Source organism: Camelus ferus, chromosome 7, assembly GCF_009834535.1.
Source record: "Camelus ferus isolate YT-003-E chromosome 7, BCGSAC_Cfer_1.0, whole genome shotgun sequence".
In the NCBI taxonomy this organism is placed as follows: Eukaryota; Metazoa; Chordata; class Mammalia; order Artiodactyla; family Camelidae; genus Camelus; species Camelus ferus.
The window spans coordinates 22278757-22301105 of NC_045702.1; the positions used below are offsets into that span (position 1 = coordinate 22278757).

Sequence of the window (22349 nt, forward strand, 5' to 3'; positions counted from 1 at the left end):
TGGCCTTTTTGGTATCTCAGTATACCTAGGTGGGGCTCATAATTTGCTTACCGCAAGTCACATTCTGCATGTAGAATATTTTAGTAAGATTCTTTTGAGATGCCTGGGAAGGGAAAGCTGTGTTTCCTACAAGCACTAGAACATAATCATTATTCCCTCTCTACCCATCCTTCCTAGACCATCTTGGTCCTATCTTCTCAAAACCTTCCCAAATTGCTAGAACACCCTACTCTGACCTATAGAATTCAGTTGTTTGTTGTTTATTTTCCCTATATTATTACACGTCTGTCAGGCTAGATTTTATTGTTTTATGATGGAGCAGCTGTGATTTCATTTAGTTCCCTGGACCAAGTAGGTAATCAAGAGTTACTTGATTATTAACCTTGGAAAGAATCAAATAGTTTCTCTGGACTCGTTATTGAGTTCATGCTCATCTGTATACTTTTGTTTGCTTATTCGTACCTGGTCAGTTAGCCAAAACGTCCCCTCACTGAAAGTCATGAAACTATTGCTCATTTCTAATGTCACGATTATCACAAGAAGTTTTTGTTACGAATTTAAACCCATATGCAATGTAATACAAATTGTTTCCTGGACGATAGTAACTAGTACCTAACATTTATGTTCTTTCTAGTTGCCAAAAGTTGTTTTAAGTGTTTTTCTTATAAGAATGCAGGTTTCTGAGATGCAGACAAAAAAATCTAATGAATAATTGAAGAATAAGGTTCAAATAATTTTTAAACCCAAGGAGTTGGAATATATGAATCAAATCATATTAGGGATTGAGTTCTATCCAGCAATTTTTATAAAGTGACTTAAAAAAATATGATATGTTTTAACCTTACTTTAGTGTCACTTTTAGCCTTGAAGGGAGCTAACTTGCATGTATGTAGGGTGGTGATGGTGGTGGTGATGGTGGTAGTGGTGATGGTGGTGGCGGAGGGGGTGTGGCTATTTCATTCTTTCCCAGGTTAACATTCAAGTAACTGATGCTTATTTACTATATTCCCAAGTACTCAAATGAAGTCTACTACTGTACCGTAAGACAATACAGTCCGGCCTGACAGATGTGCACTCAGAGAGAAAGTAGAAGAATATAAACACCAGTGGCTGAATTGCGCCGGTGATGTTGGATGCTCTCTCTAGATGTTTGGGGAGATTTTTGGGAAAGCTAGGACTGGTCCGGGAAGAGTGGGTAGAGAGGAAACAGTGGGTGCTTTTCAGTGCTGGGAAACAGAATTTCCCTTTCCCAAGCAGTTCAAAAGAATAATTTTTTTTTGATGCTTGTAGGAGGTTATAGAAGAAAAATTGAAAAGCAATTTCTCTCTCATTAGCACAGTTGTTTGGCTTGAAGATGTCTCTGTTTCCAGGGAGTAGGGATGGACTTTACTGTGTCTACTTGTTGGCTCGCAATTTTGGGAGTCCCCTGGGTGAGATCTTAAACCAGCCCCTGTACACGGAGGGCAGGAGTGACCGAAGGAAGAGGCAGACCACTCCAGATTGGCAGGTGGTAGGTTTAATAAGCAAGGGAATGTACAAGGCTGCAAGATGAGTGAATCTCGGCACCTGCTCAGCATAATCTTGAAAGTATATATGGAGGCCTGAACTGGGTTCAGTTACATGTTCAGTCCAATGGGCTTAAAGCACCTTACTCTCTCATGGCTGCGTCCTTGAAATGGTTGCTAGCGTGGGACTAGTAGGCAGATGTACATTCCAAGGACTGGGTGGGGGGGAAGAGGGACCTCTGATTGCCCGGGTTCAGCTTGTGGGTCAACGGCGGTCACGTCCTCCTGACCTCCTCCAACACCACTTTATTACAGTAACAACTAGGTGCGTAACAATTCAATCCTCAAATTTCAGTGATAACACGTGACAGTTTCTCACTCACCTAATGATTCAGTGTGGATGTTCTGGTAGGCAGGCAGCATTCCTCAGCTTGGCAGTTCGAGGACCCAGGGTCCTTCCATCTTGAGCTGCCAATCCCAGACCATGGAGAATTCTGCTTCCAGCCAGAAGAAGGGGAAAGAGAAGGTGAGGAAACATCTGTTTCTTAATATCCTTGGCCCAGAATTGACCTGCCTCACTCCTGTTTGTTCTACAAGAAGTAGATACACTACCCCACCTAGATCTTAGATGCAAGGAAGGCAGTGAAATGCAGGCCCTGTGTGTGTGTGTGTGTCTGTGTATGTGTGTGTGTGTGTCTGTGTCTGTGTGTGTATGTCTCTGTGTGTGTCTGTGTGTCTGTGTGTGCCCCCTTCCAGTGACAGCTCCGCACTACCAGTAAGGGAGCATGAGTCCTGACCAGACAGGCGTCTGTCTTTGCCACCCCCGCATTACAGGTAAGAAATTGAGGGGCAGAAATGTTAAATGTCCAAGATGATATGATTGTTAATGGCAATGTTAGGGCTGGAACTCAGTCTTTTTTTTCCCTCTCAGAAAACACTGGGTGGAATTTCCTCAGTTTAAAAAGAGCTGGAAAAGCAAGAACAAGGCACTTCTGTGGGCACAGACATGAACAGCACAGGCCCCCCCTACCTGGACTCCTGATTTCTAAGGTCTGCCTCCTTAGGCTTTGCAAGTAAGTCTTTATATATTTAAATGTGCTGCCTGCTGATTGCCTGTGAGGAGAATGATTTCCTGAAAGCAGCGGGTTTCCCATTTCAGTAAAAGTCATCAGAATCCCATCGCCTGGAATGTTTGCAAGACATACAGATCCCCAGGCCCCGCAGGGGCAGCCGGCTTGCTAATGCACCCTTTCTTGGCTCCCTTCCCCACTCGACTGGGCCTTCCTTCACCCCTTAAGTAAGCTACCTGCCCTTGAATCCTTGTCTCAGGCGGTGCTTCTGGGGGAACCCAGATGAAGTCAGCAGGGATGCATGTGCACCGTGTGGTCGCTACCCGCTCAGGAACCCCTCCTGCGGCTCCTGAACGCGGGCGTGAGCTGACTGTGGGGTGAGGGGCACACTGCTGTCCTGAGACTCACCGGCCCCGCCCTGTCTGTCGGTCTCACATGTCTGGTCTTGCTTCTAGTAGCCAGTGCTTTCATAAACTGAGCAAAGCCCACTCAGTACACTTGCCACCACTTGCAGATGGCCTGGTAGAAAAAATATTGTCTAAGTTTCCAAAAGAAACAAATTTTATTCCCACTTTTCCCTGTCAGCTTTCCTGCATGTGGGAGATTCGTGCTGTCAGTATTCCTCCCGGGTGAGTAGCCTGCAAAGGTTCCGAGGCTCAATGACTACCCCAAAGCAGGAACGTGGCATAAATCTCCATGTGTGAAATACATATCACAGCTTGAGTTAAATGGACCCCAAACATATGGCATTGTTTTTTGCATTTTCTAACACATGGGCAGTTTTTCACGTTTTAAATCAACGGAAAATGAGAAGATTACAGGCAAATCTTCTTGGAGGATTAACCATCAGGAAACAGACTTAGTTTGCATAAATACTTGGGGTGGGATGGATGATGAGGTCAGACACTTTCCAAAGGCACGTTTCCTTTTGTAGTGTAGTAGCCCGTGGTTCGGGAATCCCTGAGTGGGGGCTGGACTGCCTTGTGCGTTTTTCATGTTACTGACAGGGACCAGTGACTTCTGGAGATAACCTCTCTTCCTGGGCCATGATGTTGCTATCAGTCTGAGTGGATTCTAACCTGGGTATGAGCTTGTCGTTTGCTCAGGGGCCACCAGATAAAGTTACTGGAAACACTCCAGAATCTGTAGAATGAATCTATTCCCTATTGACCAGATTTCACATGGGACTGGGATGATGGCCCCATTCTGACTTTCAAGAGTTAAAGATGATGCAAAACTGGACACCAAAATTCTTCTTTCCTTAGGAGAGATCAATTCTGTCCCTCTCTCAGAAGGCTGCCCACCCCCTCCAAAGGCAGCAATGTGCCTGTAGGACTCTAGTTCTCCCCAGGTGGTGATCAATAGGGGAAGGAGAAAGGGGCTCATTAGGCATTTGAGCTCAGAGTGGCTCACTCAGCCTTGTCAGGCCTCCACAGCTACAGCCGGCTGTGCCGTCCTCATTAAGGAGATGGGCCCACCAGAGTGCCAGGGTGCTGCCCTCTGTGCTCGCCTGGGCGTCAGCCCTGCTGGACCCACAGCTGGCCTCCAAGTAGACCCTGAAGACCATGATGTGGTCTGCAGCTCTGTGGGCTCAGGGTACCTTCAGGCTTGCTCTGCCCATCCTCTCTTTCAAATGTATTAATGGGCACACAGTAAAGGGTTTAGAGAGGGACTGATCCAAACACCTGCATTAATTACTCTGCTGAGACAGATGTCACCGTTCTTCAGTGTGGGGTGGGGTGGGCGGTCTGCTGTGGAAATCACCTTCACTCTTCTCGGGGGGAGGAGAAAGTCCCCTGACCTTCATGTGCAGACAAGTGATGGATGAGCCCTCCCAGCCCCTTCTCTGTATCAGTGAACTTCTCTCTTTGCCCTGTCCCTGCCCCAGGCTGCACTGCGGGCTGGTCACTCCCTTCAAGGCTCTGCTGTGCGTTCACAGTGAACTGAGGATCCCTATATAGAAACTTGAGGACCCAGTCTATTTTATCTCTCCAAACGCTCCATCCTCCCTTGAGGTGGTTGTGGCCATAAAATGACGCTTCTAGAATCAATTAGCTCCTCATGTGTTGATGGGAGAGGAAAGAGAAGGGAGCGGGAAGAGACAGAAATGAAAGGGGAAGAGATCTCCTGGGTTGGAAACCTGTAGATTTTTCTAAGTGACAAAGGGCAGGGGTTGCTTTATGAAAGAGGAGACTTGGTACCCTAATGCCAGCCTTGGGAAAAGCAACAATCTCAGAGAAGAAGAGTGTATGGGGCTTGGAAGCCAGGCAGCTTTGAGTTCTTTAGTACTTCCCAGCTGTGTCTCTAAGCCTCGGTTTCCTTCTTCACCTGTAGAGTGGACTTAATAATTTTGATCACCCCACAGAGTTGTCGTGAGAATTAAAGCAGCCCACCTGGGACAAGCAATATGCAGAATACTGCCAAGGTTCCTGTCATGATTCATTGCAGAGATGTCAAACCAGGGGAGAGGGTCTGCCTTGCTCGAGGCCTGTCCTGCCCGTCTCCATCCTCCCCATGTCGCGCTGGCTGGCCCCCCTCTCCCCCAGCGTTCCCACGCGGTCTAGGCGGTGGGGAGTGGCGGCACTGGAACCCTGGCTCACCCCGCGGCCGGGGCAGGAGGTCGGGCCTGGGGCGCCGGCTGCAGTTGCGCGCAGCTGCCTCTAGATGGAACTTTCTCACCAACACAAGGCCCGGCCGGCCGCAGCTCCCCGGGCGCCGGGCGGCGAGGGGCTCCCTCCCTCCCCCGCCCCGGCAGGTGTGGGGTGTCTGGGCGGTAACTCGTGGGGAGGGCCGCTGGATTTACACGTCAAGCCCGGCGGACGGGCTTCCATCGGCTGGAGGCGAAGGGAATCCCGAGATTTCCCCTCAGAAACCCAGGAGCCGCGCGGCGCGGGTCCCCAGGAATTTCCTGCCCCGCGTCTGCGGCTCCTTAAATCAGCTCAGTAAGATGCGGGTCACCGAGCCCGCCCGCGCCCCCTTCGGCGCTGGGCCCGCAGCGGGCAGGTCTTCCGTCCCCGCTTGGGCTGCGGGGGCTCAGTAGATAGCGCCCCCGAGAGCCGTGGGCCGGGGCGGGGAGACAATCGTTCGAACCGCGGGGCAGGACGAATGGCCGAGAGGCAGCGCGGCGCGAGCAAACTTCGCAGGGGGAAGCGCACGGCTGACGGCTTTACTTTTTGCATCCCCGACAGGAAAGCGTGGGGCGGGACATATGCCGTCTACCATGTATTTTTCACGGTGACACTTCTTCGGAGCTGTGCTCACGAAGGAGAACCCGGGTTCACGGTCCCAGCTGTGTGCTCCGGGTGGCCTCGATGCGGCGCTTCCCGCGCGGGTCTCGTGCTCGTCTGGCAGTCGGAGGCTCTGAGCTCCTTCACAGCATATTCCTCCTTGCAGCCGCTCGCACTTCTTCCTACCTTCCCCGCCACTCTCCTCTCTTCCAATCCCCGGTCTTTGGGTCCTCCCTTTTTTGTTGTGGGCGGGGCGGATTGGTGATTTTTAAAATCAGAACTATTGACATTTCTGGTCCCCTCGTCGCCGAGGACTGAGGTGATGTAGCGCGGTGGGGGGGGGGGGGGGATCCGCCGGCCGTGTCCCTCTCCCTGCCAGCGCCCGGGCAGCTCTGAGACATCGAAATCCAGGGGCTCCCGCCCCTCGGGGTTACTCCGCCCGCTTCCCGAAGTGACTGGTTGGCGCGAAGCGACCGGCGATCCCGGGCGCGATCCCGGCCGCGGCTCCCCCGCCGCGCCGGGTGAATGGCCGCGGGCAGAGGATCGGGAGGCGCCGGGCGCAGACCAATCGCGGCCGCCGGTGGGAGTATTTGTTATTCACATGGAAGAGACTTGGCGCGGGCTGGGCCAGCTCAGCCCCCTCAGCCCGGAGACCAGCCACAAGTGCGGCCGCGGTGCTCGCCTCGCGCGGCGGCGGCGGCGGCGCTGACATGGAGCTGCGGGCCCCCCGCGGGCTTCCTCACCGCGCCCTCTGCGGGGAGCAGGGTAAGACTCGCCGCCGAGCAGCGGAAAGAGAAAAAGAGAAGAGCAAGTGTCGAACCACAGGCAAAAAAAGAAAAGAAAAAAAAAAAAAAGCGCCCCCATTCCCAAACTCTCCCCAAAAGCTGTGCTGGCAGAAAAAGGAGAATTCCCCTGATTTTGTTCCCCTTTCCGTTTTCTTCCCTAAAACCGTTCAGGGGACAGCCAGGTGCACGGTTCCTTTTCAGATCACTTTAGTGATTTGCTTTTCCTGGGCACATGTAGATGGCCTTGCACACCTGGAGTCTGGGAGAGAACTGGTGGGCGGAGGTAATGGGAATAGGGGCGAGAGAAAGTGGGCACCAGGGGGCGAGGGGCTGGCTGGGCATTGGAGCTTGATTGGGTGTCTGTTGATTTTACGTTGCAAAGAACAAGGCAGCCACCCCTCTTATCTTCCCATGATTACATTCCAGTGGAGAGGTTCAGAAAAGAGGGAGGCTTAGCTTGGAACTCCCAAGCCTTGGAGATGTGGTCCCCCAAAAGTTTAGTCGGCGAATCGGAGACTGAATGGTGACGCGAAGGGGCAGGCGCGCCTAGGGTGCTCGTATGAGGCGTGCGGCGGCAGGATTGTAAAGCGCTCCTCCTTGGATTGCCTGCCCCGGGTGACCTCCTGGACCTGCCCTGGCGGAATCCGGACTTGCCCCGCCGAGATGACGAGGTACCTCCGTTCTGCGAATCTAACGGGAGGGATTTCCTAAGTTAGAGGTTTCCGGGACGAGTTGGGGTAACCCCCGCCTTCCTGAGCGTGGGGCTGGATGAATGTCTAACCAGGATCCAGGGAAGATGGGGGTCGCAGGAGAAGCCGGGTTGTTTGGGGCTTCTCGAGACCCCACATCCCTGCACAGCGTACGTCTGCCCTGAGTTTGTGTTCACCGAGTTAGCCCCGCGAGGTCGGGATTTCCGCGCCCCCCTTTTGTGGCTTTCGGGAAAACACTGTAGTTCTATGTTGGGGGTCGGGGGCGGAGGAATGGTCTCAGGGATCTTGAGTTTAAAAAGCAAAGGCAAGCGCCCCACAGCTCCTCCGAAACACCCAGCGTGGCCCCAGTTTGGCGCGGACCTGTGCGGGGCGTGGGCGCTCGGGGCGGCCAGGTGCGGCGGGGGCGGAGGCGCTCCCGGCCCGGCAGCGCGCGGAGCCCGGCTCCCCGGGAGCGCCGGGGGGCTGGGGAGGCGCCGGAATACCCGGGTGGCGCGGGAACCGTAAGTGGAACCAGGTACTTCGCCGAAGGCCCCGGCTCCTCCGGCGCCCGGGTTCAACAGCCGAGGGAACTGAGAAGAAAAAGGAAGATGCGGCAGGGAAGAGGGGAGCGGGGGCGGGGTGAGTGGCTGCGGGCTGAGATAGAGGCAGAGGTAGAGAACCCCTGAGCCACGCCGAGAGCGAGCCCATCTGCTCTGCCAAACAGCTCGTAGATCCCTTGAGGTTCGTACAGTTGGTGAAAATATAACAAGCCCCCCCGCCCCCCCCCCAACCGTCTGTCTGACACGCTCCTTTGGAGCAAATGAAATGCAGAGGGGTGTGCGAGTCACCCAACTGCGCAAGACGGCGCCCCCACGCTTCCCTGAAGAATTGTTTCCCCCGTGGCCCAAATTGCAGAGCCTGAGATCAGAGAGTGGCTGCGTGCCCAGGATGGCTGGGGTGAGAACAGACCCACTCTCCAGTAGCAGAAGCCCCAAACCGTCAGTCCCCGAAGCGAGTCCCGCCGGAGGAGGGAATGCCCTGTTTGCCGTTTGCGGGTGATCCTTTCCCACAGACCTGACGGTGCGGGAGTCTCGCGAACACCCAAGAATACACTACCTTCTCGGCCACTACCGCGACTGAATACAAATCCTGCCAACAGACAGAACTGGAAAACAGGGTTGGTGGTGGAGATATTGATAAGAAAAATCATAAAGGGGAGAAATGCATTCCGATGATAGCTGGTATTTTGCTTGAAAGGAAAAAAATTAAAAGAGAAAAAGAGCCACCAGCAGGTAGATCTTGGATAAAGAGCTTATTGCACTTGACTGTAATTTCCATTTTCCGTTATGAAAATTGTTTGTCAATAATTGCAAATGGCTACAGAAACCACTTTAGTTTATCTTGGTCACTTACTTGTGAATAATGTCTTGAAAGATCTCTGTAGGAGACAGAATCAGCTGTGTGAAATTCATTGCCTGGTTCTTGAAAATACGTGGTTTGATAATTTTGAAAACAAAAGCCTTACCCATCAGGGAAAATGAAGTACGATTTTAAATGCAATTTTCCCATTTCAGAGTCAACTACAGGTTGTATCAGACTTGAGATAAACAAAAAGAAGTTTTGCTTTTAAATCAGGGATGTGGGAAGACATGGATGAAGGGTGGTTCTCCAGAATAAAGAAAAAGATGCTGAGAACACAGCTCTGTACTGTTATTTAGGCTCCATTTGTTCTGTTTGGGTTGTGCTAGCTAGTTCTGCCTTCCTGCTCCCTTTACAGATTATGATTACTTGAATAATTCTAGAAACATCGAAATCCAAAATGTGTAGATGAAAGAAAGAGTTGAGCTCCAAAGAGTGCAGGAGAAAGTTAGAGGTCATTAGAGATGTGATCTTTTCAAAGTTGGCTGGGCAGGTTGGAGCTGCTGTGGGGCTTGTTCAGTTGGTATTTATGCAGCAAACAACCCACTGACATACACATTGGCAATATCTAGTGCCAATCTTTGTGTAAGAATGTTCCATTGTATTCAGGGCAGGAGGCACAGAACACTGTACACATGTGCTCGTAGCAATTATTTTTTTTCCCTCCAAGTTCCTTTCCCACTATCTCTCTCCTGTAGTTAGAATGCCCAGCAGAAAAAGGACTTTGCTTTAGTCCAGGGAGTGGAGTTGCTCTGTCCCAGTGTCTTAAAAAGAAGCGGTTGCGGGGATTTATCTCTTCACTGGACCCACAGGAAAGACCTGGCCCTTAGCTCGCGGCTGGCTTTGGAATCTTTAGCAAACTGTTGCTGTTTTCTTGATAGAACCTGATTGGACATCACCAGACTCATCATGTTGTTTGCTCAGGAGGGATAGTCACACCATGTTGTTCCGGGAGAAAAGGATGTGAATGGAGAGCCTCCTGGATTATAATGGTTCCATCCCAAGGGGGAGGGGGTGTTTCTGTCTGCTAGAAATTTAGATTTGAACTATCTCCCTCCCTTCCTTCCTTCCTTCCTTCCCTCCCGTCCCTCCCTCTCTCCCTCCCTCCTTTCTCTCTCCTTCCTTCCTTCTTTCTTTCTTTGTTCCAGGAAGTCTTGGCTTTGAATTTCATTTCTACTTGGTACTTTGACAAGTTGTGATGAACTCACTGACTAAGGACATTGAATATGATGTATTCTTATCCCAGGACCTGCCTTCTGAGTGGTGGTTATTGCTGTGGGAGTGATTTGAGGGGGCTCCTGACTCATAATAACTCCTGGCTTTGGCTTGTTACAGGGCCAGTCTTAACCACTATTAGAGGCATTTCTTTGGTAAAGATGTTATGGATCTCCTGGAAATGGTCTTATAAATGTAGATGTTCCAGTTGGGGGATGACCGTAATGCATCTTCAGGATTTGATACCTATGATGAATTTACTCACTCCCCGGGGAGGGGAGGGCCACGTCTTAAGATTGTGACCTGTAGGACACCATCAGCACTGAGGAGGGAGGAGATCCAGCTCTAGGGGAGGAGGGAGCAGGTGAGCAGAAGTGGGGAGATGTAGGAGAGGCTGGAGAGGAGTAAGTGGAAGTTATTGAGCATATTTGTTACCAGTTTCATGCTTTTCCAGGCAAAAGTATACCCACAGATAGACATCTTCTGGCTGTTTATCAGCCAACTTTCCCAGTGGTAATGAGCCTTAGTGGTAGGAGTGCTGCGTCACATCCTGCATACAACTTGGGAAGGTTTCCTATCGTCCTCTCCACTACAGAAGAATGTCTTGTCACTACTTCCTTCAAAATAGCCCTTTGAATGCTCCAAGTGTCCATGAACTTCAGCTTCCCAACCAGATGTTGCAGCTCCACTGACTTTTCCTCTTGTGTCCTTCTTTCCAGTTTCCCTTTGATTTCCTTTGATTCCTTGGACACGTGACTTAATGTCTGACCAGCCCTGAGTATGATGGGAAAGTGGCTTTTATCAGGTCTTCTAAACACAATACGGCAGTAAAGTATTGGAGTTGGAGGACCAATTGTTAAACTAACAGTGTCCCTGTTCATTCTTAGGGCACTTGGCAATTTATAAAGTACTTTGACACACGTTATTTCGTTTGATTTCACAACCCTGGGAGGTGGCCAGAAATCATTCTTCAGTTTAGAAACAAAGAAACTGATCCCAGGTTAAATGACTCGCCAGTGCCGTAGATTGAGTACTGAGGGGAGTGGGATTAGAATCCGGGACTTCTCAGATCCTAGGATGCCATACCCACAGCCCGCATCATCACATCAGGGTCAGCTCAACATCCATCATGGTCTGCTGCACCCAAGGGGCGTGGGGTAAAGGAAAGAACATAGCCACAGTCCTGCATTTGAATTCTTGCCCAAGATTTTAGACACATTCATATAATCTTGTTTTTAGGTTCCTTATATCCCAAATGGAGGCTGTGATGCTAACCTCATTTGTGTATCTTATAAAGGAAATGAGATAATGTGTGTGAGGCTCCCTGCACACTTAGCATTCAATAAATGTTGATTTCACCCCCTTCCCCTCTTATATGATACCTACTGTAAAAGAGACGTCTCATTACTTTAAACGTGCTCTTTTTATGCAATAGCTGTGTTATAAAAAAAAAGTGCACAAATTGAATTCTACTAAATCAGATTGCATTTTAAATGCATGGGGGATTTAGCTATTTAAAGGAAACCTGTGGTGAATTCTTTTGTAATGCAAATAGTCATCTTCTAATTTATCTGTTTAGTAAGTTGAGCTTCTCACCTATCGGATTTTTTTAATACGGGGTCTGCTTGTAGAGAAGAGCTTTCCCAGCCCTCTCTCACTGATGGGAAAAAGTCACTCAGCTTGCAAACAAAATCAGTTATTGTGTTCAGCTGGCAAAGCCTTGGTCTGGTGTTTTGAGCATAATCTTAAATTCTCTTATTATTAAATAATAGAACCTCAGAATGGGGAGCTGGAAGACACCTTAGAGATTATGTGTTCCATCTCATTTCACAGATGAAGAAATGGAAACACGTGGAGGTGAAGTGACATGTTCAGTGTCACCAGCCTGTGACTGTCACATAAGGATCCAATTCCAGGCCTCTGGTGCTGGTGGCGGGGCTCTGCCTAGCCCAGCCTCACTCTGCCTCCACCAGGATTCCAGGGCCCGGGCACACCTGTGGTAGCAGGGAGCTGATAAACAAATAGGATGCATTTTGTAAAACAACCAAAAAGAGCTGTAAGTGTGGGCTGTTGCAAGAGAAACTGCTGGATTTGCAATTTTGTGAATTGATGACAATATTCAGCTTAACCTTTTTGTTAAAGAGCTGAATGGAATCCAGCTTAGGGATGCTGTTTGGCCTTTCCATGAGAAAAAGTTTACAATTCTTGGCTAATGATCCGCCTGTGAGGAATTTTACCAAGTCCTGTCTTAAAAGCACTTGCCAAGTGCTGGAGGAAGACGAAGACGTGGTGACAGACCCTGTAAAGCCCCCTCCTCATGGCTTGGTGGGTTTGTTCTCTGTGGCATCAGGCTGGCTGGGAAACCTGATCTGAAGCAGAGATGTTTGGACAAACTGCATTTGATACTCTCAACCCTTTGAAAGATTCAGGAATTACCATGCCTTGGAAATGCCCCCAGATTGTACCCTCCTAATGAGTGCAGTTGTTTTTCTTAAAGAGCTAACTATTGAAGATATATGCATTTCTGAGAGATTTCAGTGGAGGGGCAGGGCCTTTCCCCTTGCTTATGTTGTCCTGGTCAGTCTCTGCAGCCCCGAGGGTGCTTTCTCAAAGGACAGGGCCCACCTGGAGGACCTGAGGATTTTGACAGTGGTGCTATTTTCTAGCTTGGGGCTTTGGGCCATACTCAACCTTCCTGAGCCTTTTCCCCCTCATTTTTACAAGAGCTAGTGATTGGTGTATGAAAATTCAGTGAGATACTCTGTTGGCGCTTGAGATTTTGGTACAGAAAAGGCACCTAGTGAAATAAAAAGAAGCCGAATTCAGGGCCCTGGGCCTTGAGGAGCCGTCCATACCACTGGCCTTTCGGGAAATAGCTAGAGCATTTGAGGGAGGCCACTGATTCATCTAGCTGGGGGGCCTGCTCCCCAGCAGACTCGGGCCAGTGAGCCGGTTAATGGAAGAGCTAAGGATGTACAAGGGACCCGTGTACCGTGTGCTTAGGATGGGCTGGGAGGGAATGAACCAGAAGGTCTGCGTCGACATTTAATGGTTAAGCCTCCTCGATGGTGCATCCTGGAAAACCCCTCCTCTGGGCTGAGAAACAGTGGAAGGTGTCTGCTCCCCTCTGAGGTCGCTTTCAGGAGCACAGACCTCACACCTCCTCGAAGAAGTCCATCAGCTCAGGCGAGGTTTGCACCAAACCCCGGAGGAAGGTCAGCTGGGGAGGAAAACTGTTTTATTTTAAATCCAGCACAGAACAGGAAGTAGAGCTGTTTGGCTCAATGGCACCGAAAGGTCATTATTTCGTTAAAACTCATTGTCTTCAAGTAGGATGAGTTTAGATTAAAGCTCACAAGAATTGCTCAAGAGCAAGATTTGGCAATGCAAGATTGCACGATGCAACCAGATTTATGTCGTTTTCCACAAACTTGCAAACATATTTTCCCTTAGACTTTAAAGGGGAAACTAAGCCTTCTAGCCATCAAGAGTCTGAGTTTTTATGACAACGTATCAGATTTTGAAATAACGGCTGTATTTCAACATTGTATAAGTAGCTCTGATTTTAATTTTAAAGTGATGAAAAGTGTCAGTAAAAACCTCACCAAGTGAACAAATATGGAAAGATTTGCTCTGCATTAATGGAAAATGAATTGCAGCCTAGATTAGCAGTGAGAGTTCCTGTTTACTGAGCGCTTCCCCCACGCCAGCCACTGCTTTCCACGTGTGCTGTGTGGCAGGCAGGGTCTGCCTGACAAGAAAACCAAAATTCAGAGACATTGTGTGCCATTAATTCTACGTTGCAAAGCAGGAAACTTAAGCAAAAGTCCAAGTGAGCTGCCCAATAAAAATCAACCAAAACGGAACCTATCGTTTTTCATCGAAGTGCATCCATCTGCTAAACAAAACCGATTCCTGTCTCACTGTTACTCACTTCCCAATCTTTCCTTAACTTAAAGACCTATGAGATGCCAAAGAGACTAAAATTATTGCAAACATGAATACTTCTAAAAGAAACTCAGTGTTACTACATCTAGGACTGTGTAGCAAGTGGACCTGGGTTAGTGCCGTTGGAGCAGCGTAGGTAAGGATGATTTGTAATTAACAGATGGTCTGTGTTTAGGGTCTTCTATAATTGAAAAACGATTATTCTCTGAAGTGTTTTAAGTCTTTGGGAGGTGGCTTGGGGGTAATGAAGACAGGCTGGTCTTTGAAGAACAACACGTCCCCTTTCTTTCTCCCTTCAATATTTCTCCTTCATGTATCCATTCATTCTGTGCTCTGTCAGAAAGGGTATGTTCAGGGTCAGCCCAGCCCTGTGGACTTGGTCTCAAGCCCTGAATTAGTGGTCAGAGTTAATGAGGTTCAACCATCTTCTAACTGGTCTTCCTTGTGAAACACAATCCTATTTCTCTTAATGAGTGGTCAGTGTAATTCATGGTCCATCACTTCAGTGGTTTCATCCAGAAAGTCAAGTTGACTTTCTAAGTGTTTCCTTTTGTGGAATGCCTGAGGTCAGGCTGCTGCCAAATCACAGATTTTCTGAGGGAGAATCAGCTGCTGGAAGAATTGTGTGTGAGGGAATATCAGTCAAGTGGTAAGAAAAATCAGAAAAGGACTAAGTATTTTGGGGGCAGAATAGAGGAAATCCAGGGCTTAGTATGTGCCAGGAGACAGGAAATGCTTGTCATAGGCAGATTAGAACTAACTCAGCAGACTGGGTCATTGGCTATATTTCTGAGTGTACTCCAGGTGTATATACTCAGAAATCCAGGGCTGTGGGCTATGATGAGCCCCCTTTGCTCATCTGAAAGTGAAAAAAGTGCAGCCTTCTCTGAAGGCTTTTGGACATATGTTCAGTTGTCCTCTAGGGACGTACCATCCTTTCCTTTGGGACAGGGAGGATGGAATGAAAATTTTATGAACTGGAAATTGAACAAGTGAATGGAAAATGCAGCCAGATGTTGGTTGTCTAGAGTGGAGGAGAACTGTCCACATTTCAGGTTTCAAACCCATATGTATAAGTAGGTTAGAAATGAACACTAGATTAACCATCCTGCCAGAGTAAGATGGTGCTGTTTATCCTTGCCATTACGTGTGCGTTTCATACATCAGATTCCCTTATGTTAAGTCAGTTCTGGTTTTCAGTGAAACCTCCACAAATGTCCTTTGGAAGAGTCGCATGGAATTCTTTGAGAGCGGAGGTCCTAGAATAAACTTTCTGTAGATTTGCTTGTAGATGTTTATTCCTAGTCTTGATGAAATCACCGTTTTCCCCACTGAGTGGACAAATTTAAGAAGCTCTGCAATTGATCTCCAGCTCTGATTTGCTCCTGGTGATTCTAGGATCAAGGAGCATTTACTTCAGAACAATAAGCACACCCATTGCTTCCACTCTGACAAATTAATGGGAAACTGACAATGGTAACAGGAATACCTTCACATATATCCCACCCTATGTGTTTAATTTTCAAGTCTTTGTTTTATTACTGGAGAACAATAGGGTAATTTACATGAAATAGCTGACATTCTATGTTAAATCTTTTTACAAGCTCTAAAACTTAAACATTTGGAGCTCCTTGGGTGGTTTTTTTTTTTTTTTTCTTTTTTTTTTGTGATTGAATAATCGCTTTTTCCCATTGGGAAATCTGTGGCACTAAAAAATGCCATTAACAGATGACTGGCTTGTTGAATACATCACAGAAAATAGCCTTTCATCCTGATTTTGTGGACGAAATTTAAATGCTAAATTCAGACATCTGTAGAAAGTAAAAACAGATTTGAAAAGAAATAATGCCATCAACCACAGGATTTTTATCTTCATGGAAATTGGATTTATTGAAATAAAATGGTAAATAAAAATACTTTCTGATTTGGGAGAATCAACCTAGTTTTTGAGACTTTTCTGTTTCCCTTGCTCCAAAAGTGTCATCAGTCTCCGCGTTGAGATGCAGTGCAGCCAGGTGTTCAGATCATAAGGGGACAAAAAGAATTAGTTTCTTACTGAATAGGGAAAATTAAGCAACAACAACAACAAAAGAGGTTGGTGCAAACAGAGCTTAAAAATATGAAAAATGTAGACCCATCAAACTGAACCCTTTATGTTTTTCCTCCTCTTCCCTCCCCAGGAATAATTCTGCTACAGGGCTGACTTCAAGGACGTGAATTGGTGACCTCATCCCAACATCAGAACCTCAGCTGTTATTCTAATTTTTGCACCATTCCTGGCAAGTTGACTTTATTCGGAAGTAAAATTGAACCTTGGGGTCTGATGGAAATTCACTGTGACATTGAAATCAAGAACACTTGCTGAACCCCACAGAGCCTTTTCCCCATGGGCCCTGATGGTAGCCTCCAGAAGGTGCAGCCTCAGGTGGTCCCCCTTCTTCTGTGGCAAGAATAAAGTTTGGGTCTCAGATTGCAACACCACCTGTGGAGAAAATGGTATGCGAGGGAAAGCGATCAGCCTCTTGCCCTTGTTTCTTCCTCCTGACCGCCAAGTTCTACTGGATCCTCACGATGATGCAAAGAACTCACAGCCAGGAGTACGCCCATTCCATACGAGTGGATGGGGACATCATTTTGGGGGGTCTCTTCCCTGTCCATGCCAAGGGCGAGAGAGGGGTGCCTTGTGGGGAGCTGAAGAAGGAAAAGGGGATCCACAGACTGGAGGCCATGCTTTATGCAATCGACCAGATTAATAAGGACCCTGAGCTCCTCTCCAATATCACTCTGGGTGTCCGGATCCTCGACACATGCTCCAGGGACACCTACGCTTTGGAGCAGTCACTAACGTTCGTGCAGGCACTGATAGAGAAAGACGCTTCCGACGTGAAGTGTGCTAATGGAGATCCGCCCATTTTCACCAAGCCTGACAAGATTTCTGGCGTCATAGGTGCTGCCGCGAGCTCCGTGTCCATCATGGTGGCTAACATTTTAAGACTTTTTAAGGTAGGTAAAGGCATTGTCTTTCTGACAATACATTGTTTTGACTCCAACTGCAGTTTAAGAAGAGAAAGCAGTGAAGATGCTCTTAGACCATCTTAGGGTCACAGGTTCCTCGAAGAGAGGATTTTGTGTCTGGGTTTCTATATGTGTTGATTTAGTTCCATTTAAAAAATAATTCATGAGATTCATTGTGACTTTTTTTTTTTTCTGGAACCAACAGGTGATCATTTTTGTACCATGTTGAGTCCTCAGCATCTTGGGATAATGCTCTTTATTGAGGCATATTTTAAAACAAAGCAAGTGTTTTTAGAGAACTCTTAGCTCATTTATCATATCAAATATTCCAATGGTATTTGAGGTTTAAGATAATTTACTAGGTGAAACTTCTTTAGCGTGGGACGCACTGTTATGACAAAAGTTCCTGTGTGAGAAATAGTATTTATTACTAATGTGTAGATGGGAGTGACACTCTAGGCTAGAAGATGGCCATACAATTGTCAGATTTATTATAGGTACAATAGAGCAGAACCTCATTAATTCAGACTGCTCTGATGCAGACTTAGAATAATTACATGTAATTCTTATTGAGTTAAAAGTTCAAATTTAGCAGGATAATTTGAGACTTTTTGATTTAGCTTGGATGATCATTACCTATAAATTACATTTGCATATTGAATAAAATTGGCAAAATGAAATAACATATGGAACAATACTTTTAAAATATAAAGTTCCATAAAAATAAAATTATAAGTCATCTTTCATTAACTCTAATTTTATTTATTACTATCCATTATGTGGTCTTCTGTAATAGACATAATTTTAAAAATTGAAAATACTTTTCACTCTGATTTTTCAGTCAGTGGGACGTGACTTTTCCAACTTATTCTGAATTAATGAGTCTTCGTTTTATATTGTGAGAAACTGTTTCTATGCATATTAGATTTAAAAAGATTGAAAGAATATGGAGAAGTTGGACAGATGACAGATATTGTGACAAAAATGAACAAAGTGTTGGAAAACTTACTTCAAAAGGGAGATGAAAGTGTTCGAATCAAAGGCTTTCTGGTTTGGAAAGCTATCTTGGGGGGCCATCTAGTCTGGTTCATGCCTGTAGCATCCCCTCAGCTTCTGTACGAATTCCCTTAGTTTAGAGGAAAGAATGCTAAGAGGCAGCTCAAGGACCCTTTGCAGACTGGTGAAATTTTCTCAAATGAGGATGCTGCTGAGTAGAAGCTCTCTGTGTCCAAGGAGTACTTAAGAGGCACATGCAGGCGTTAAGGAATGCCAGAGATAAGTGAGCCAGATGTTAGGAGGAGCCTCTTGGAAATGAGAGGGACACAAGAGTAAAAAGGCAGCCAAGGGTGCTCTAGTTCCCCACCTCTGGAAACTTTCAAGGGAAGCTGGGAAGTTGTTAGTGATTTCTCTGGGGCTGACTGACCCCTTGCTTGGAGGCAAGATGCAGAACCAGAATTCTCCAGGTTCACCCCCGCATCCTGGGATCCAGGATTTCTCCCAGCAGTCCTGACGCTGAACCCCAGGGTATTTTTGTCTCCTGGGTGATGTCTAGTCCCGCCAGTTTCCCAATTCCCTTCTCCTCTCAGACTCGATCTCCCTCCTGCCCTGCTCCAAAGCATCTCTTTTCTGTTCTTAACACATCAACTATGGCTCAGCCATACCCACTTTTAGAGAAGAGGAAAACTTCATGAGGCTCTTCTCCCTTTCTTCCATTACCCCTGGCCCCTTTTTTTCATTACCCTACCCTTTTACATGGATTCTGTTCCCATCAATCCCATCGTAATTCCTGTGAATTCCTATAATCTGGTGCCAAAAATAGGCAAGGATTTGAGGAGTGGGGTGGAGGTGATAATTGCTGAATTGAGGTTTTCAAAGCTTCTTTACATTAATTTTGTACAGAATCAGCTTATCTGTAAAATGGGGATGTTGACATTGTGTTAGGTTGTTGGATGGATTTAACGGGAAAATGCAGTAAAGGATTCCACCAGGATGTAACTGTCCTTTGCCTCCTTGGGCTGCCAAAGGGAACCTCAGGCCACCTGAAGGGTGGGTTTTGTTTTGATGCAGTCTGGATCTGGCTTTGCTCTGCTCTGTTCTTCCCTCACTGACTGGCCAATTCTCTCCTTACTCTCCTGGGTAACTTTGGAGGGACCTTATTTGACCAGATCAGAGGATTACCAGTGACTCTTTGGGCAGAGTCTAATGCTTCAGGTCAGTTCTGTAGCCAGGAGGGGATGTTGGTTATGGTAGATGTCATAACTAAGACTAGTATGCTGGCCTGGAGTGAGCATTTACTATATAGGAGCAAATGTATGTATTAACTGAATAACTAGGGCTTGAAAGCTTGAAAAACTTGTCTTTTAAAAGTAAGTGAGAGGATATAGGGGATCAGCCCACCCTCCAGCTGAACCTGGAACCACATGAATGTGAACTGATAATTACAGCGTAATGGTGGTTGTGCTACTGTCATTTACTTGATGATTTATATGAGACCTCCAGCCAGCACTCCATGCTTACATTAATCATGACGGGCACTCATGGAATAGAAAACGTTTCACTTTATGTGTGAATATATGCTGTTTAAACACATATGTGAGAACACGTGGAATATTTGAATAGTTATCAAAGGGATGATTGGCAAATTAATACGTTAGAGATTGGCTTACAGTTCCCTTTTGGAATATAATAATTTGATTAAGCAAATGCTATGACTTGAGTAAAGTTAAATGTTTAGGACAGTTTTATGGAGCTTGGGCCCCTCCAGGACAGCGGATGACCCATAGAATCTAAAAAGATGCATGGATATCAACATATTGCTACTTATTCCTGGATTAATGGAGTTACAGAAGGCAGAGCATCTTGGTTTGAAAACACACAAACAATTAACCTTGACCGTAAGGGATGTAAACAAGGTCTTGATTAATGAATCAAGTTGGGAAGTTATTCAATGTCCTGCTCAACAACAAACATTAGTTGGGGTTTTTAGAATGTAGCTGGGAACCTGCTTAAAATTGTATAGAAAATATTTGGGCTGAAATCAGAAGTAATCTCCAAATGTCTCAGTTCTCTTTTTTTGGACGATCCTGGTAAAGCCATGAAGCATCTGCCTGGGCCAAATTGTGAAGGAGACAAAGTCCTCCAACATCCCCGTCTTCCTCTCCTTCTGTCTTGCCTCCTGTGGCAGCCTCTTCTGTCCTCTTATCCCTCCGTGTTCTCCTAATGGAAGCCTGGCTTTAGGAAAGGAGCTGTTATGTACTACTGGTCTTCTGCACATAGTGTGTCTGGGTTTAAGTCAGAGGAGGATTTGCCTTTCCTCAGGATCCCTAAGTGTGGTTCAATGAAATGGCTGGTCTTTGTAAAGGGGATTCAGGCATCAGGGGAGGTTCATTCAGCCTCCCAGAAGCTGCATTGTTGGGGCCCATCTCCTCTGCTCTGGGGTACACCTGGTCCTGCTCGTCTCTAGAAGGAAGGAGGAGTGTTGCCCTATCTTTGTTTATCTTCCTATTGAAGCTTGGAGGCAAATGAAAAAATTAGAGGAGAGCTGGACAGGGAGTGGCGCCAGACCCCACCTGGGGCAGAAGCTGTCCTGCGGCTTGAGGGACACTCAATTCTCTGCTAAACCAGTGGTTGTCAACCCTGAGTGTCAACCTCTGTCCTCATGCCCTGGGGGTGTATGTAGGCTCTCAAAACTACCTCAGAGGCTTTTCACAGGACAGGACCCAGTGAGTGTGTGTCTCCCAGCTCCCTCCTGAGAACCATTTGTACTGATTGAAGTGTTTCATGTTTCTTAGGTGTGTTGGGAGTGGAAATAAGTCTGAGAGTCACAGAACAACTTTAATGATCTGAAATTTTTAGAAGCACTGTTGTGCTTAAAGCACACGCACATATGCACACCTGTGTCATATATGGGTTAACGTGGGGCAGAGTGGTCAGCGAAGTGATTGTTTAATTCCTATAGCACGTTAATGGTTTAGGTAATAGTACGATCAATTGGGATAATGTGACACGTAACTGCAGAGCAGCAAACCCAGAAAGCCCAGAACTGCTCCATCCTCCATATATTCATGAAGGGGAATATACCATTTCAGTGGCTCCTGTGTTGCAAAGAGACCAAAGAAAAGACGGATCCGGCTCTCGGACAGAGATTGTGTAGTTTGAGAAGAATTAAAAAAGGATGAGAGGGCCTTTTGGAAATGTTGACTGGGAAGCCCATAATTTAAGTTTGTTTTATAAAGCAGTTTTGAGGAATTTGCATATGTTTTATAAAGAGCTGGGATCTTTTCCCTTTTCTAGAACATTTCCACCCTTCTCCTTTAAATTAGAGCAAATCTGTTCCTCAAAGCACTAATCATATGTCTTACTTTGAGCAAAGATTGAACATTCTAAGTTAAAAATAGCACATCAATGCTTGGAGGTAACGCATATTAATGTCCACATAGATGCATCGGGGTTATTAAAGGACAGGGTCACATATAACTTTTCTCTCTTATGTTTTTCTGGTTAACTTTCCCTAGAGAGTAAATTTTCAACTCTGGAAGGATGGGGGTCAGTCTGCAGTGTATACTTCCCAAAGCAATCAAACGGGACTTTTAAATAGAAATCCACTTGTAGGTGGGCTAGATAATTTCTCCCCGTGTGGAAGTGTCCTGGATCCAAATGGCTAAAATTGACTTTCATGTTAAGTAAGTGAAGTACAGTGAAGCATCCCATTACCCTGGGTGTGATCGCCTACCCTACCGTGTTTACAAAGATATATGTTCTTCCAAGACACTCTGCTAATTGCAGCAACCACTTCCATAAAGCCAAGGGTTTTGTGAGTTATTTATCGCAGATGATGGGGCTTTGTTAACCATCAGCTCTGAGCAGGTAAATCTGCCATATCCAGGCTCGTCTCGTTAGATGGACAGACAAATGAGCCCAATCGATAACCTCAACAGGAGGTAATGTTTCATGTTAAATCTTACTTGATAGCAAATAGAACGGAAAATTGGAAGATAGACCCCTCAGTCAATCCTTGGCTCCGGTAGCAAGCTCTAATTTGATTTTGTAAAAAGCCCACTCACCTCAGATGAGAAGTGGTGGGTGTTCTCTTTTCATGACCCCAAGTTGGGGTGCAGGGAGAAATGGGCACTGCCCGTGGTCACTGCACAACTCACAGCCATAGAGATATATAAATAGGTAGACTTGGTAATGACACTCCTCTTCTTAAAGCCCTAATGGCTACCATTACTCCCAGGGTGAAGGTCCACCTCTACTTCCAGAAGTCTTTTCTCACTTCTCTTGACCACATGCAGTTTCTTTGTTCCCTGAAACAAAGCTCCAGCAGGGCAGGATGATATCCGTGTTATCCATGAGGGCGTGTGTGTCTTGTTTGCTGCTGTTATTTCCAGCACCTAGAATGGATCTATCTTGAAACCCAGCCAATATTTGCGGAATGAATGAATGAATGCATACATGAACCATTCCTCTCTACCCG

General features: G+C 46.7%; 1 protein-coding gene across 3 annotated transcripts in view; it reads left to right on the plus strand.

Annotated features, from left to right (window-relative positions):
- The first annotated feature begins 6452 nt into the window (after positions 1-6452).
- The window catches only part of GRM8 (glutamate metabotropic receptor 8), a 677086-nt gene continuing 661189 nt past the window's right edge, over positions 6453-22349 (plus strand). The window contains exons 1-2 of one of the 3 annotated variants that reach the window (XM_032483576.1): positions 6453-6567; positions 16039-16861. In XM_032483576.1, coding sequence (XP_032339467.1) covers positions 16352-16861 — 510 coding nt within the window. In that variant the 5' untranslated portion in view covers positions 6453-6567; positions 16039-16351. Of the gene's footprint in view, positions 6568-7178; positions 7259-16038; positions 16862-22349 lie in introns of those variants that run through there. The other 2 variants (XM_032483575.1, XM_032483577.1) reach the window with 2 other exon arrangements.